The sequence below is a fragment of the Dipodomys ordii genome, unplaced genomic scaffold, assembly GCF_000151885.1.
Source record: "Dipodomys ordii isolate 6190 unplaced genomic scaffold, Dord_2.0 Scaffold4, whole genome shotgun sequence".
NCBI lineage: Eukaryota > Metazoa > Chordata > Mammalia > Rodentia > Heteromyidae > Dipodomys > Dipodomys ordii.
In genome coordinates this window covers 34,078,573-34,093,323 of record NW_012267220.1, presented here as the reverse complement: position 1 = coordinate 34,093,323, position 14,751 = coordinate 34,078,573, and the positions used below count along the sequence as shown (strand labels likewise).

Below are 14,751 nucleotides of genomic sequence, written 5' to 3'. Positions count from 1 at the left end.
AATATTCCTTGAGGGGCTAGGAAGGTGGCTCAGTGGTAGAGCGCTTGCCTTGCATGCCTGAGGCCCTGGGTTCGATTCCTCACCACCACATAAGCAAAAACAAAAAAGCCGGGAGTGGCACTGTGGCTCAAGTGGTAGAGCACTAGCCTTGAGCTGAAGAGCTGAGGGACAGTGCCCAAGCCCAGAGTTCAGGCCCCATGACCGGACCCCCAAATAAAAAATATTCCTTGGATTGGAATACTGAACATTGATCCCACCTCATTCACACAGTATTTGTCATTTTAAACATTTATTTAGAAAGATTGAAAAGTATAACTTAAAAACATTTCACATGACCAAGCATAAAGGTTCATGCCTATAATCCTTGCTACTCAGGACGTTGAGGTCTGTGTACTGTGGTCACAAGCCAACCTGGGCAGAGAAGTCGATGAGTCTCTTATCTCTAAATAATCATCAAGAAATAAAAGCCAAAAGTGGAACTGTGGCTCAAGTATCAGAGTGCCAGTCTTGAGTAAAAGAGCCAAGGTATAGTGTCCAGACCCTGAGTTCAAGCCCCAAAACTTGCACACACAAATACTTGTCACATGTGTTTGTGTACCTTTTACCCCTTTAATAGTGCTAGTAGTAGTTCAAGCCCCAATACTTGCACACACAATGTATTTGTGTACCTTTTCCCCCTTTAATAGTGTTAGTAGTGACTACTCAATTTATTTTGCAAAGTATAGACATTTGGTTACAAAACAATCAGATACAGAATATGTGCTAACAGATAGTGCTTGGGGGCCTCTGATGTCCTACCTGTCAGCATAGATTTTGTATATAGTATTTAATTTCTTTTGACTTATTCATCCAGAAAATATTAGTCTATCTTGATGGTTTCGGATGTTTCCATTTGATCCTCCCTTTCCTATTCCTCTTATTGCACAGGACAGGGGAGCCTTGTCCACATTGGAAAGTCACAAGATTGCTGAAAACTTCAGTGGTAGATTTCTTCCATGGACTAGACTGATCACTCTAAGCGTCTCTCTAATGTTGCTAGAATCATCAGATTCCAGAATAGAAGAGGCTAAGAGGCCATAGGTAGCCCTTTAGTCAAGTGGATGTAGTTAGCATAATTAGAAATGAGGCAATGTAACTTGCATGCATTTATATTTTTGGTTAAGAGCTCTGAGTACTTGATGATAGTTTGATGTAGACAACTAAAAAGTGTATCTAAGGACATCCACCTTTGTCACTAAAGGACTGCAGAACTGATCACAGGTTAGGACAATAAATCCATGTGACCTAAGATACATTTTTGCAAGAATTCTAGTACTCACCTGGACTTTCTGCATTGTGAGTTAAACCTGTTGGTTTTGGAGTCCAGCTGAGTTATGTATTGGGAGAAAGAGTTTGTGCCCAATGTTCTTGCAAAAACTTGGGTTTTCTCTGTTCCCAAAAGAAACGATTCTCATAAAAAGGTATAGACCACTTTAGGAGAATATTTGAAGCAACAGTTATTCTTTATCTTTGTGGGGATGTTGTAAGATCTCATCCTCTAGTTTAACTAGTTGCTATGACTCTGAGAATAGGCTCTGATATCTGAAAATTTGGCAATAAGTTGTAGTATCCATCTGCAGCAGCCAGCACCGGTTCACGTTCTTTTCTTCACTAACATTCAGTTATATTGCAAGAGTCATGAAAAACAAATCTGCATCACACATTTGTCTTCCCAATTCAAAAGGCAAGGAAATATATTCATTCATTTTAATTATCCTCATTTCCATAGGCCAATTATAAATTGAAGATGCAGTTGCACATATTATCTCACATATTGCCATCACAATCATGTTATATGTCTCTAGAATTGTAAAATTTTCTCTCAGACATCAATATTCATTACTTACCCTTTCCATACCACAATCACATTCTTCATCAGGTTCCAAAATTCCATTTCCACAAATGGGCTGATTTTGATCTAATGGTTGTAAATTTGAAATGTTGTGAAGACATTTAGTCTCAATTTTTGAAATGATGTGAGCATACTTATGAATGCTACAGTTGCTAAAAATCTTTATGCCACTGGAACTCCTGGAATAAAATAATATTCTTCAGATAATAGATCTTTTTGTGTGTTTGCCAGTATCTAGGCTTGCATTTAGGTCCTTGGGCTTCTGCTTGGCTTCTTTGCTTAAGGCTAGAGTTCTAGCTCTTGAATCACACTTCCCCTTCTAGATTTTGCTTATTAATTGGAGAACATAACGGATTTGTCTGCCCAGGATGGCACTGATGCTTGGTCCTTAGATTGTAGCCCCCTGCATAGCTAGAATTAGAGATATAAGCCACCAATGGCCAACCAAATAATTTCATCTAGCTACTAACACCACATATAATTGATATTCTACACATGATTGTATAAATCACAAGATGGCTCAAAGTTTGAAAACAAGCCTGTACTTTAGCAAAGATTGTCAGCTATAAATATTTCTCAATTTTAATGTTTAACATTTTTCAAAAGAAACATTTCTTACAAGCTGTTATGACTTGAATATGACATAACTTAAGAAATTCATGGTAGAGTTCTATACCTATTGTGATAGATTAAGCATATAGGATCCTAATCTAACTAGATTCACTTCCTAAATGGAAGTGATAAAGATTAGACAAAGTCACTAAGTGCTTTCCACACATGACTGGATACTTGTGGCTCTATTAAAAAAGATCACAGGACACACATACCATGTCATCATTCATGTGCTAACCTACAATGCTTCAGACTCTGTTAGGAGGATGGCCACCTGGGAATGTGGTCCTTCAATCTTGGATCAGAAAATTTAACCAACCTGTGGTATGGTATTATTATTTCCAACAGAAAATGCAGTAAAACACAAAGTTAATATGAATGGACAAAGGCATCACTCAACAATGGTGACTTGTTCTAAGAAGTGCATCCTTAGGTAAATCTGTCATTGTGCAAGCATCATAATGTGCAGTTATATAAACTACAGTGGTTATACCATACCTAGGCTGTAGAATCTTATAGGACCACTCTAGTGGATGTGGTCTGTTGTTGATGGGAGTAATTATGTACACACACACACACACACACACACACACACACACACACATATATACACACCTGATCCTGAAGTATGCTTTGTTATTGTTGGTGGTGGTGGTCATGGGGCTTGAACTCTGGCTCAGGTACTGTCCCTGAGCTCTTCAACTCAAAGCTAACACTCTACCACTTGAGCCACAGCACCACTTCCAATTTTCTGGTGGTTAATTAGATATGAGTCTCACAGACTTTCCTGCCCAGGCTGGCTTTAAACCTTTATTCTCAGATCTCAGCCTTCTGAGTAGCTAGGATTACAGGCATGAGCGCCCAGCCTAATGACTCTCTTTTTGGGGCTTAATGATTCTCTTTTTGGGGAAGATTGCCACACTGGCCAGAAAGACAAGTGAAATAAGGTGAGCTAAGACAGTTGTCTCAAAACCTATTCTCATCCAAGGTTCTAAGTCTGGCAAGGAGAAAGCAGGTTCTACTACACATCCTCTTTCTGAATCCCATGGAAATTAGCTGGTTAAAACTCAAGCAGGAGTTGAATAAACCTAAAAGAATAAACCTAATAAACCTCATATCAACACTGGCTGATGAAAAATACGCAAGAATCCCATCAACATTCCTAAACTATAATTTGTCTCTAAGACAACTATTTCACACCTCCCCCAAAATCTTATATTCCTTGCTCTCCACTTCTTGTCTTCACACCTCTGCCAGTTAGACTGCAACACTCTCTATAGGTACTCTCCCAATCTCTCATCATGATTGTTAAACATGCTCAACCCTAACTAAAGCTATGCCCTACAGATAGGCATTAGGGATCCAATCCTCTGTGATTTTACTACAGTCTGTAATTTTAATTCTAAGTCTTTTATTCAACATCATCTTTCCTCTCATCTCTTCATTGCTATTCATCTACACATAGAATGCAGTGTCTCCTGTCTATAAAGTATCTCCTCTGACCATACTGCTCACAAGAATGTCTGTATTAACCACCTCTACTTCCTCGCCTTGCCTACAAAACCTATTGAACATCTTTAAAGATTATGAAAGATAATGACATGGAGCTGGGCACTGGTGCTTCAAACCTCCTAGCTACTCTGGAGGCTGAAATCCAAGGATTGTGATTCAAACAAGCCCAGGCAGGAAAGTCCATGAGACTCTTATCTCCAATTAACCACCAGAAAAATGGAAGTGGAGCTGTGGCTCAAAGTGGTTGAGACTAGCCTTAAACAAAAAAGCTCAGGGAGAATGCCCAGGCCCTGAGTTCAAGCCCCATGACCAACAAGAACAACAACAAAAATTAGTGTTTTAGATTATGTGAATTTATGAAACTTTACTGAAAAAATTCTAACTGATAAGTCATCTAATTTTCATACTGCTGTAATAAACATGCCATTGATTTTTTTCTAGACTGATTCATCCTAATGAACTTTTCATGATATTATTGTCCTAATGCATATTGATTATTTTTCTAGGTGGAGAGTGAGCCTACTTGTAAATTAAGGAGATATTTTCTTCTTCAAATTCCTCCTGTTCATTTCCCTCACAATATCAATCAAAGCAGCAGTACTCTGTAACATTATTAAAGGGACATAAAGCATCTTTTACTTGAGAAATAAAGACTGTAACAAAAATAGCAGTAGTATCATATTTCTAGAATATGTTCTAGTTCTCATTAATTTCAAGTGTATCTCTCAATTCTTTGAATGAAATTTTTTTTTCCTTTTTTTTAAAGCTTTATTCTAACGTATCTTCATGTTGTCTTTTCAGTGAATTCTTTTTCCAGTTTTTTTTAAATTTCTTAATCATAGGAAACAGTGCTTTCCAAGCTATTAAATCACCTAGAATATATTCCTTGTGAAATATTTTCAAGTATAATATACCTTTCCAGCATAAAAAATCAACATAAAAATTTAAAGCCAGGTGCACTGACTCATGCCTGTAGTCCTAGCTATTCAGTAGGTAGAAATCAGGAAAATGACAGTTCCAGGCCAGGCAAGCTAAAGAGTTAGTGAGACCTCATCTCAACCATAAGAAGCTTGGCAAGGTGATACACACTTGTCATTTCAGCTACATAGATATTCTAAATAGGAGGATCATGGTCCAGGCTGTCACAAATACAAATGCAAAAGCTATTCAAGGAATAATTAAATTTTGAAATTCCAGGTATATGACTTAAGTGGTAACGGGCCTGTCTTGCAAGAGCAAGAATCTTAGTTCAAAGCCCAGAACTATAAAAAATTTTAAAAAAAACCTCAACAATTGAAAAGTTTATTACATCTAAAACACAATCTTATCAAAGAAAATATGAAATTAATTATTGAAAGATCCTTACACAGCTCCCTGTTGCATTATGCATGAAGCTCTCGGACAAGAACAGTTATTGATGTCATCATATGTCAATCCCATGTTAAGGCCAAGCAGTTGAGCTATCACAACTGAAAATCCCTCCAAACTTATATAGTCTGGATACTAAAATTTAAAAAGTGAAGAAAAAAGATATGTAAGAAGGAAAAGAAAGTAATAACATCAAATATTTTGATTCTATAAAATTTTACATTTTAATTTCCATGTTGAGCAAGTTTATAATTCATTTACATGTGCTATTGATATTTAAATATATGCAAATTTTCAGATTGAGTCACATTAACCAGTATAAAAAGTAACCAAACTATGACATTTTCTAGTTTAAAATTTAGCATATACATAGTCTATGGTTTGGAACACATAATATTTCTGATGCAACCAAGTAAAACACTTTTACTTTAGTCAGATTAACAGATATAATTTCAATGTCTGTATGTGTCGTGTGTTACATATGATGGGAAAATGGCAGCAAGTATGAAGGAAATGGATTTTGCCCAAACCTGCATCTTATCTTACAGAAAGGGGAAACGATAACACATGAATCCATAAGAAACTTCCTATGTACAAAACTGGGGCTGGGAGGGTAACTCAGTGATAGAGTGCTTGCCCTGCATGCATGAGGCCCTGGTTTTGATTTCTCAGCACCACATAAGCAGAAAAAGCCAGAAGTGGCACTGTGGCTCAAGTGGTAGAATGATAGCCTTGAGCTGAAGAAAGAGGGACAGCACCCAGATCCCAGAGTTCAAGCCCCAGGACCAATAACAACAAAAAAATTAAAAATTTATCATTAATTTTATGAGATAGTTAAACAGTGAGTCTTGGAAATGGCCTAGCACTGAATAGGAAATTTGAGCAGGGGTTAATGTAACAGGTTGGGGCATACCATTGTGGTAGAAGAACCTTAAGTGGGAAGTTTTTTGGAAAATGGTTGATAGCAGTATAAAGCATTCTATATTTCAAATCATTTAACTCTGATAAATATCAAATACTATGTTTTCTTTAATCATTATAAGCAAATTTTCCAGACATCCCTGCTTTCTATGTTAGTTGAAATTTATAATAAAACTGAAAACATAGAACAGGTCTAGAAATATAGAAAAATAGTTGTTAGCTGTCCTTTGGAGGGGGCGCTCCTGAAATAACTGAGCTGGAAAACTCTGGTATCAGAGTATGAAAGAAGGTAAAACCCAGATGAGAATGTGAGCTAGGGGTAACACGCAGGAACCAGAACCTGAACTTTCAGTACTAGGGAAAGGAAGGAAGTATGATCTTGTACTCCTATAATTATCCAGCTGACAATAATCCCCCACCATAAAATCATGCAGCAGAAGACATTCCCTTAAAACAAACTAAAACCCCAGTTAAACTGAACTAGACAAGAAATAGAAAAAATAATTAACACAAGTAATGAACATGAAGACATCACTACAAGGCCTGTGACAACTATGTGTGGTGATGCACACCTGTGAAGTAGCACTCAGAGACACAGGTAAGGGTACTGAAAGTTCCAGGGTAGCCTGGGCTGCTTAATAAGGTCCAGGTTATTCTGGGGTACAGAGCAAGACCCTGTCTCAAGAACAGGGAAGAAAAACAACAACCAAACAACAAAAAGCTACTATGAGGGTGTATGTGAGTGAAAGAAAATGGAGAGAATAAGCACATATATATAGTAACAATATTATTTTATGAATTATATTGTATAATACAATAATGTATCATACAATATTATATAATGATGTATTATATTGTTACATAATATTATCATATTATATATTATACATAATATATATATATATGTATACATGTTATGTACAGAATACAAGTCTGTAGCATGGACTGTCCCTGACTAACATGATCCACTTCAGGTAAGGAAGAAGTTTGGTCTTATTCATTCCCTTGTACATAATATAAAAGTCAGTTACTCAGCTAGGCATTGGCAGTATAAAAATCAGCTACTCATCTAGGCATTGGCAGTTCATGCTTGTAATCCTGGCTTCCCAGAAGGCTGAGAGCTGAGGAGGATGAGGTGAAGCCAGCCTATGCAGGCTGTGGCTCCAGTAATAGAGCTCTAGCCTTGAGCACAAAAGCTCAGGGACAGTACACAGGCCCTGAGTTCAAGCCCTACTGCTGATCCAAAAAGAAAAAAAAATCAACTACTCAATCATGCTAAACAAAGCATGCTGGCAAAATTTCTGCAGAAGGAAAATTATTGCCAGTTTGCAACATTTAGTGTGGCTAAGGACAAATAGGACTGGAGTAGCACGTGAATTCAGTGGAGTTTTATGGGAAATTTTCCTATCCTTGGCCTGTAAAAGAGAAATTATCGATATGAAGAAATGTTAGCTGCTGGACAGACAGGAGTACACAAAGATGAAGACCCAGTGGGGTCTCTATGGTCTGCTAGAACATGACCCATTTCAGACCTGGTGTAGCCCTAACACTACTCAGCTAAAGGCCAAAGATCTGCCCTGGACAAAGAGCTCTCTGGCTCTCCACAACATAGAGTGGCTGCTTTGCAAATAAACAGGAACATGTTGAGATAAAACAAATTTGTGAAAATCAAAAGGCTGACATCAGTAAGATGCATGGTAAGGGCCCTCTTGTCCCCTTTAGACACAATCTCTAAACTATCAGGCAGAGATCATCTCCAGAGTCCAGCTAACAGGTTCTATAACCTCTTGGGGAAAAAAAAGGAAAAAATAATCATACAACAGCCACATTGGAAATGGTAAGAACAAGAGTTTCTCTTGATCTACTTTATCCACCCTCAAGGTGAACAGCCTGGGAGAGGGCCCCTCAAAATGTGCCGTCTCCTGAGAGAAAAAAAGCAGATGTAGCACTCAACTTCCCCGGCCCTCCTGGAAGGCCCATCTCTGTGCTGTCTGCCCCACAATACTGAGGGAGTAGGAAGAAGGCGTAGGTGGTCCTCAACATGGTGTATCTCTGAAGGGTGAGTGAGAGAAGGCAGGAGAAGAGAGGAGTAGATGCGGCTGTAAGAAGGAGTAGGGTTATCTCCAGAATATCAAAGCTGACTAGTAAAGTTTTAGTTTGATGGTTTGTTCTTGCTTTTTTGATTACACTTTACTTCTTGTGTTCGAAATTGATAACTAAACTCTTTTAAATGATACTAATTTTATTGCAACAAAAATGAATAAACTATTGAACAACTACTACATTAGTACTTACAAAAGACATTGTAAGGTTTTATGAAGTCGTAATAGAAAGAAGAATGAAAATTACATACCAAAGCAATACCTGCATCATAATGTTTGGTGCATATCTTGCCAGGAAATGTTGCTCCCATGTGTTTAGGATGTTCCCTGTAACTGCATTATTTGAGCAGGGCTTGATTATCACAGTAGTTATTCAGAACAAATTAAAAACATATAAATCAAATGTTATTCTAATAAAACTTGTAAATGTACTAAGTCCTTGTCTGAATAATATCCAACATAGTATAGAAAATTGTTCATTAATCAAAATTGTAATTCATTGTAACACCTACTTTTTTCCTCACCAGATTTGATAGGATTTTATTATTTCACATTGAATGTAGTTTTCCTTATTGTACATTCACTGTTTTGTTCACACAAGTTAAAAAGAAATGAGTTTATACTGGACACTGTGTTGGAAATGAACTTTACAACTTGGTCAGGAGGGGAATGGGGAGAGGAAAGGGAGAGAAAATGAGGGAGGGGGTAACAATGTTTAGAAAAATGTACTTATTACTGAACTTATGTAACTGTAACCCCCTTGTTCATTACCTTTACAATATCTATTTTTAAAAAGAAATGAGTTTAGAATTTGTAGAAGGGATCTTAGTTGGCATAAAGATAAGTGTTTACTTTAGATTAAATTATTATCCAAAGAAAACAAAATAAATTCTAAGTTAAAAAATGAACATGAAAGACATTAGCATAATTGGTAATGTTAAATAAATACTATCTACCTTTACATTATCATTAAGCTTAGAGTCCTCTGTATTCTTTAGTGAAGTTAAGAGCATAAAAAGAAGCTGGACACTGGTGGCTCATGCCTAGTCCTAGCTACTAAGGTGGCTGAAATCTGAGGATCATGGTTCAGAGCCAGCATGGGGATGAAAGTCTGTGAGACTCTTATCCCCTTAACCAAGAGCTGGAAGTGAAGCTGTGGCTCAAGTGGCTCAAGCACTGGCCTTGAGCAAAAAAGGTAGGGAAGTGCCTAGACCTTAAGTTCAAGCCCCTGGACCAGCACAAAAGAAAATGATGAAATATAGATTTTACATAAATTATACTTTAAAATATACTAGTATAGACTTAATTGTTCTGTTTTTATTTTTATTCTACTTCTACTTATACTGTCACCTTCATGGCAAAAACGATAGATAGGTAGGTAGGTAGGTAGAGAGAGAGAGAGAAAGAGAGAGAGAGAGAGAGATTGATAGATTTTAACATTTTCAAAAAGGTCTTACAAAAAACAAAGATACTATGAATGCATTATTTTGCCAACTTAGTAAATTTCTGCAGAACTCTATGCTTACATAAGTAAATGTGCTACATCATGAGGCTGTAGGGTCAGATACTCTTGTTTCCAGGCCCAAAATCTTTGCAATACATCATCAGCATCTCCATTGGTAGAAATTTGATTTGTGTGTGACCACAATTCCACAGAAGACAGTATAACAGTCAATTTGAAATTGGCAAACATCTAAAAGTAAAATGAATAGCATATTTTCCAAGTAGCATTGATAATTATATTAAAATAGCACCTAAAATGTTCTTAAAGTTCATCTGAACATTTTGAGTTTTAAACTAATCAGATGTTTAATTCATATTTTCATAACCAAATAGAAAACATTTTCACCAATTTTTCATAAAACCAGAAACATGAAACACTGATACTTACAGTGTTGACAAGCCCAATAATCTGGATAATTTTCTGTGTTACAGCCATCATTTCAGAGCCCATGTAATCATACTGAAACACAAATTTTATTTTTAGAATTTTTTAAAAATACAAAGATACCAATTTTCCTAAAGAAAATAAAGCTTGATGACATTAAATAGGAAAAGCATCATGTTTATTGAACATTTAAAACATGCCAATGTAAGATGATCATTTTTGTAACAAGAAAGAATGCACAGTAAAACATCAACATTCAAAATCAAGAAGAACATGAAATTACTTGGAGTCACTAAAATAATTCTGCAGATTTACATTTGGATAGAGGAACTTCTAGAGCTAGAAACTTTCTATGAAACAGAGAATCAAAGCATGTTGTTGCAAGCAAGGTAATTAAGTAACAGTAAATAAATAAATAGAAAAAGCAATTGAAAATAAATAGAAAAGCAATTGTATTTATAAGAGGAAATGCAGGAATCAGCAGAACGCATGGAGGCTTTTGTGGATTAATAAATCAGTAAAATCTGATAAAGAATGAGATGAAGTGATGGGAAAGGAAAGGACAAAGGAAGACCTTCTTCTCAGACTGGCAAGTTCTTAAGAAGACATAGACCCCCTTAAGAGCTTAAGGAATAGGATGCTCTAGATTCACAATTTAAAAAACTAATGCTTGATACCTCTGCCTAAGCTGCCAATTTTATAGATTTAAAATAAGGACTCCTATCAAATCTTTGGAGCATTTTCAGTTGTTTACTCACAATTAGAAACAGGTCAATGGATGTACTATTTTATAATTATTGAGGTAAAAAGTAATGTAAAACTTACATATTTCTGCTGACTGAATTTAAAGTTAAATGACTGCACACTGAGTAACAGAAACAAACACCCACATTGAGATGGGTGCAGAAAGAAGAGTTGGCCACCAACTCCAACAAAGCATCAAGAGTCAATTGAGGGAATCCCAACTCCCCTGCTCCTCTCTGTGGAATAACAAGTTTGTATCATTCACAAGACCTCCCACTGCCTCCTTTTTGAACAAGGCTTTCACTTTCAGCCATCTAGCTCCTAGAGTGATAAGGGCTCTATCCAATTTAGTTGCCCTGAACACAGAGAAGGATGGGCCTAGGGTCTCTGGCACAGCCCCTCTCTGTCTCATCTCTGGAAGGAGTTTCTATTCCTTCCAGCTGCTTCAGGAGGGTCTGGCTTCTAAGCAGCCTAGATCTAAGCAGATCAATGATTGGTAAATTTTTCCTGGAAACTGAGCGAGCCAGAGATTGGGCCTTTCCTAAGCTTTCAACCTTCAGTCTTAAATCTAGGTCTTCAGCTTCTCCCAGGAAGAACCTGGTGTGTGGCGGTGGAGAGCTGTCTCCACACTCAGAAATGGTGTGTCTCGATATTGCTACTACACTATCTGTTTTGCTTCTAAGTAGCCCAGATTGGCATTGCACTTGCAATTCTGTCTCAACCTCCTTTGTGCTGGTCGAAATATTGTAAAGATGACAATTCTTCCCAAAGTGAACTAAACATTCAATGTAATCTTCAAATCAAAATGACACCAGGCACCAGTGGCTCACACCCAGGAGAAAAAGGTCTGAGGATCCCAGTTCAAAGCCAGCCCAGGCAGGAACCTCAATGAAACTCCAATTAGTCAACAAAAAGCCAGATGTAGAGCTGTGGCTCAAGTGGTAAAACACTAGGCTTGAGCACAAAAACTCAGGGACATCTCCCAGTTCCTGGCTCAAGCCCATGACAGGCATGCACGCGTGCACGCACACACACACATACAGTATTTTTATATGTTTGTATACATCTATAAAGCGATTTGAAAATGGATTTAATTATAGAGGACTCAGAATATTACAGTGGAGGAAAAGGGAAAAAGTCTGTTACAATGAAGCTGCAGTAAACGCAAAGTGCTCATAGTGTTGCTTCCACAGAATGGATGAAAACAACAAGCCACACATGAGACATCTTTACCATAAATGGGTGCACATATGGGAAAATAACCTTAATCCCATCCCACTGCATACTGGTCACCAACTACAAATACACAAAACTCCATTTGTAAAGGTGAGAAGTATGAATTACAAATGTAATGTCATTGGAAATAGTTATGTACTTGGAGTATGAAAATCGTTCTTAAGATGAAAATAGGAAGTAGTGAAGAAAAAAAATAATTGGGCTTAATATTTACCAGGCTCAGACCTGTAATCCTAGCTACTTAAGATCTGAGGATCATGTTTCAAAGCTAGCCCAAACAGGAAAGTCTGTAAGACTTTTTATCCCCAATAAACCATGGAAAACTTATAAAGTGGAGCTGTGGCTCAAGTAGTAGAGTGGTAGAGCTCCGACCTTGAGTGAAAAAGCTAAAAAACAGCACCCAAGTCCTGAGCTCAAACTCCAGCATTGGCATATAAAACATGTGTCGAAACTTTGGCAACATAGTAGGGCATAAAATTAATCCTCCAAAATCAATGGCTTTCCTGTGTGTAAATAATAGAAGAGCATAGCAAACATCAGGAAAGCAACTTCTTTTGTAATAGCCCCACAAAAAATACAATACCTAGGAATTAACTAAGGAAATAAAGGACCTCTTTGATGAAAACTTTAAAAACCTGAAAAATGAAATTAAAGAACTAAAGAAGTAGAAAAACTTCCCATGCTCCTGGATTGGGAGGATTAATTAACATCATGAAATGGCAATACTTCCCAAGGCTGTCTACAAATTCAATGCCATACCTATCAATATCCCAATGAAATAGAAGAAGCAACCCAAAAATTCATATGGAACAATAAAAGACCCCGAATAACAAAACAATCCTTAGTTGAAAAAGCAGCACTGGAGGAATATCAATTCCAAATTTCAAAACTCTACTACAAAGCCATAGTAATCAAAACAGCTTGGTAATGGCACAAGGGTAGACCTCAGGACCAATGGAATAGAACTGAAGACCCAGAAATGAACCCGCAGACCTATGCCACCTAATCTTCGATAAGGGAACTAAAAAATAGAGTGGAAGAAAGACAGCCTCTTCAGTAAATGGTGCTGGCAAAGTTGATTCAACACCTGTAGAAAACTAAAGCTAGATCCTTATATATCACCCTTCACCAGAATCAACTCCAGATCGACTAGTCTGACGTTGATGATTAATAGAATTCCACTAGTACTAATTTTAAAAGATCAAAGATTTATTTTATTACAAAGTATACCAAGATATGTTTTGGGATAAAATTTTAAAATCCACAAAATGACACTATTATTAAAGTAGCTTTTTATCTAGGTGAGATTAAAAATAAATGGTATGTGGACAAACAGCTGGGGTAAGACTGGTGGGTGAGATTTGAACTGAGCTGGGAAAGGGAAGATTTGCAGGACATGAGAAATTTGAGGATTTACTCAAATGTGAAAGCCACATTCTCATTTATATAACACATAAAATAAAGTATCTTTATTAGAAAATATTGACAAATATCCCTATCATTAAAATAAAGGAGGGAAAGAAAAATGTAAGGAAGGGAAAGAGGGAGGGAGAAAAGGAAAAGAGAAGGGGAGGGAAGGGGAGGGAAGGGGAGGGAATGGGAGGGAAGGGGAAGGGAGTGGAGAGAAGGGGAGGGGAAGGGAGAAGAAAGGAAAGATGAAGAGAAAGAGAAGAGAGGGGGTAAACAAGAAGAAAAATCCATCTTACCAAAGCTTTTTCAACAATGATATGCATTTGTAGACACTTGGGTAATAGTTTTGAAGGAGCTTTTTCCTGAACGAACAATAATCAAAATTTATCAAATGTTAACGTGCATTGAATTTGTTAAGAGCCAAAGGTGACATGTAAAAGAGACACAAAAGATGCACATAAAGCCATTATGAGGACATATAAAATATAAAATATTAAAATTAATGGCACAGCCTAAAATTTCACTTCAAAGCATCCCAGTCTTAAAAAATCCTCAGTGAGCCAGGTGCTGTTGGCTCTGCCTGTCATTCTAGCAACTCAGGAGGCTGATCTGAGGATTGCAGTTCAAAGCAGCCTGGGCGGGAAAGTCTGTGACACTATTATCTCCAATTAACCACCAAGAAACTGGAAGTGGTGCTGTGGCTCAAGTGGTAGAGCGCTTGCCTTGAGATGAAGAGCTGAGGAACAGTGCCCAGGTCCAAGCCCCATGACCAACAACAATAACAAAAAATTCCCAATGAGACTGCAGAGTATACCATGAGTCACTGAGAATTATGTCTCTCAGATGCTTTTGTTTTGTTTTTTGCATTTGAGAAAAGGTGTTACTTTGACAAAGCTTACCTCAAACTTGTAATCTTGTTGATGCATCAACTTCCCAAGTAGCTGAGATTATAGACATGTATCAGCACCACATTCAGGTTCTATTTTGTTTTACTGTTATTAGTTTTCCTGGTGTGTGTCTGTGTGTGTGTTTATATACTCACGAGCTTGCACACTCATGTACACACA

At 37.2% G+C, this 14,751-nt stretch overlaps 1 protein-coding gene across 1 annotated transcript in view; it reads right to left on the bottom strand.

Moving 5' to 3' along the window:
- Positions 1-14,751, bottom strand: part of LOC105991683 (disintegrin and metalloproteinase domain-containing protein 18-like) — a 68,952-nt gene that overhangs the window by 39,204 nt on the left and 14,997 nt on the right. The window contains exons 7-12 of the mRNA XM_013024369.1: positions 13,981-14,046; positions 10,298-10,369; positions 9,933-10,099; positions 8,658-8,739; positions 5,382-5,518; positions 1,887-2,070 (exon numbers count right to left, since the gene is read on the bottom strand). Of these exons, the coding sequence (XP_012879823.1) occupies positions 1,887-2,070; positions 5,382-5,518; positions 8,658-8,739; positions 9,933-10,099; positions 10,298-10,369; positions 13,981-14,046 (708 nt within the window). The remainder of the gene's footprint in view (positions 1-1,886; positions 2,071-5,381; positions 5,519-8,657; positions 8,740-9,932; positions 10,100-10,297; positions 10,370-13,980; positions 14,047-14,751) is intronic.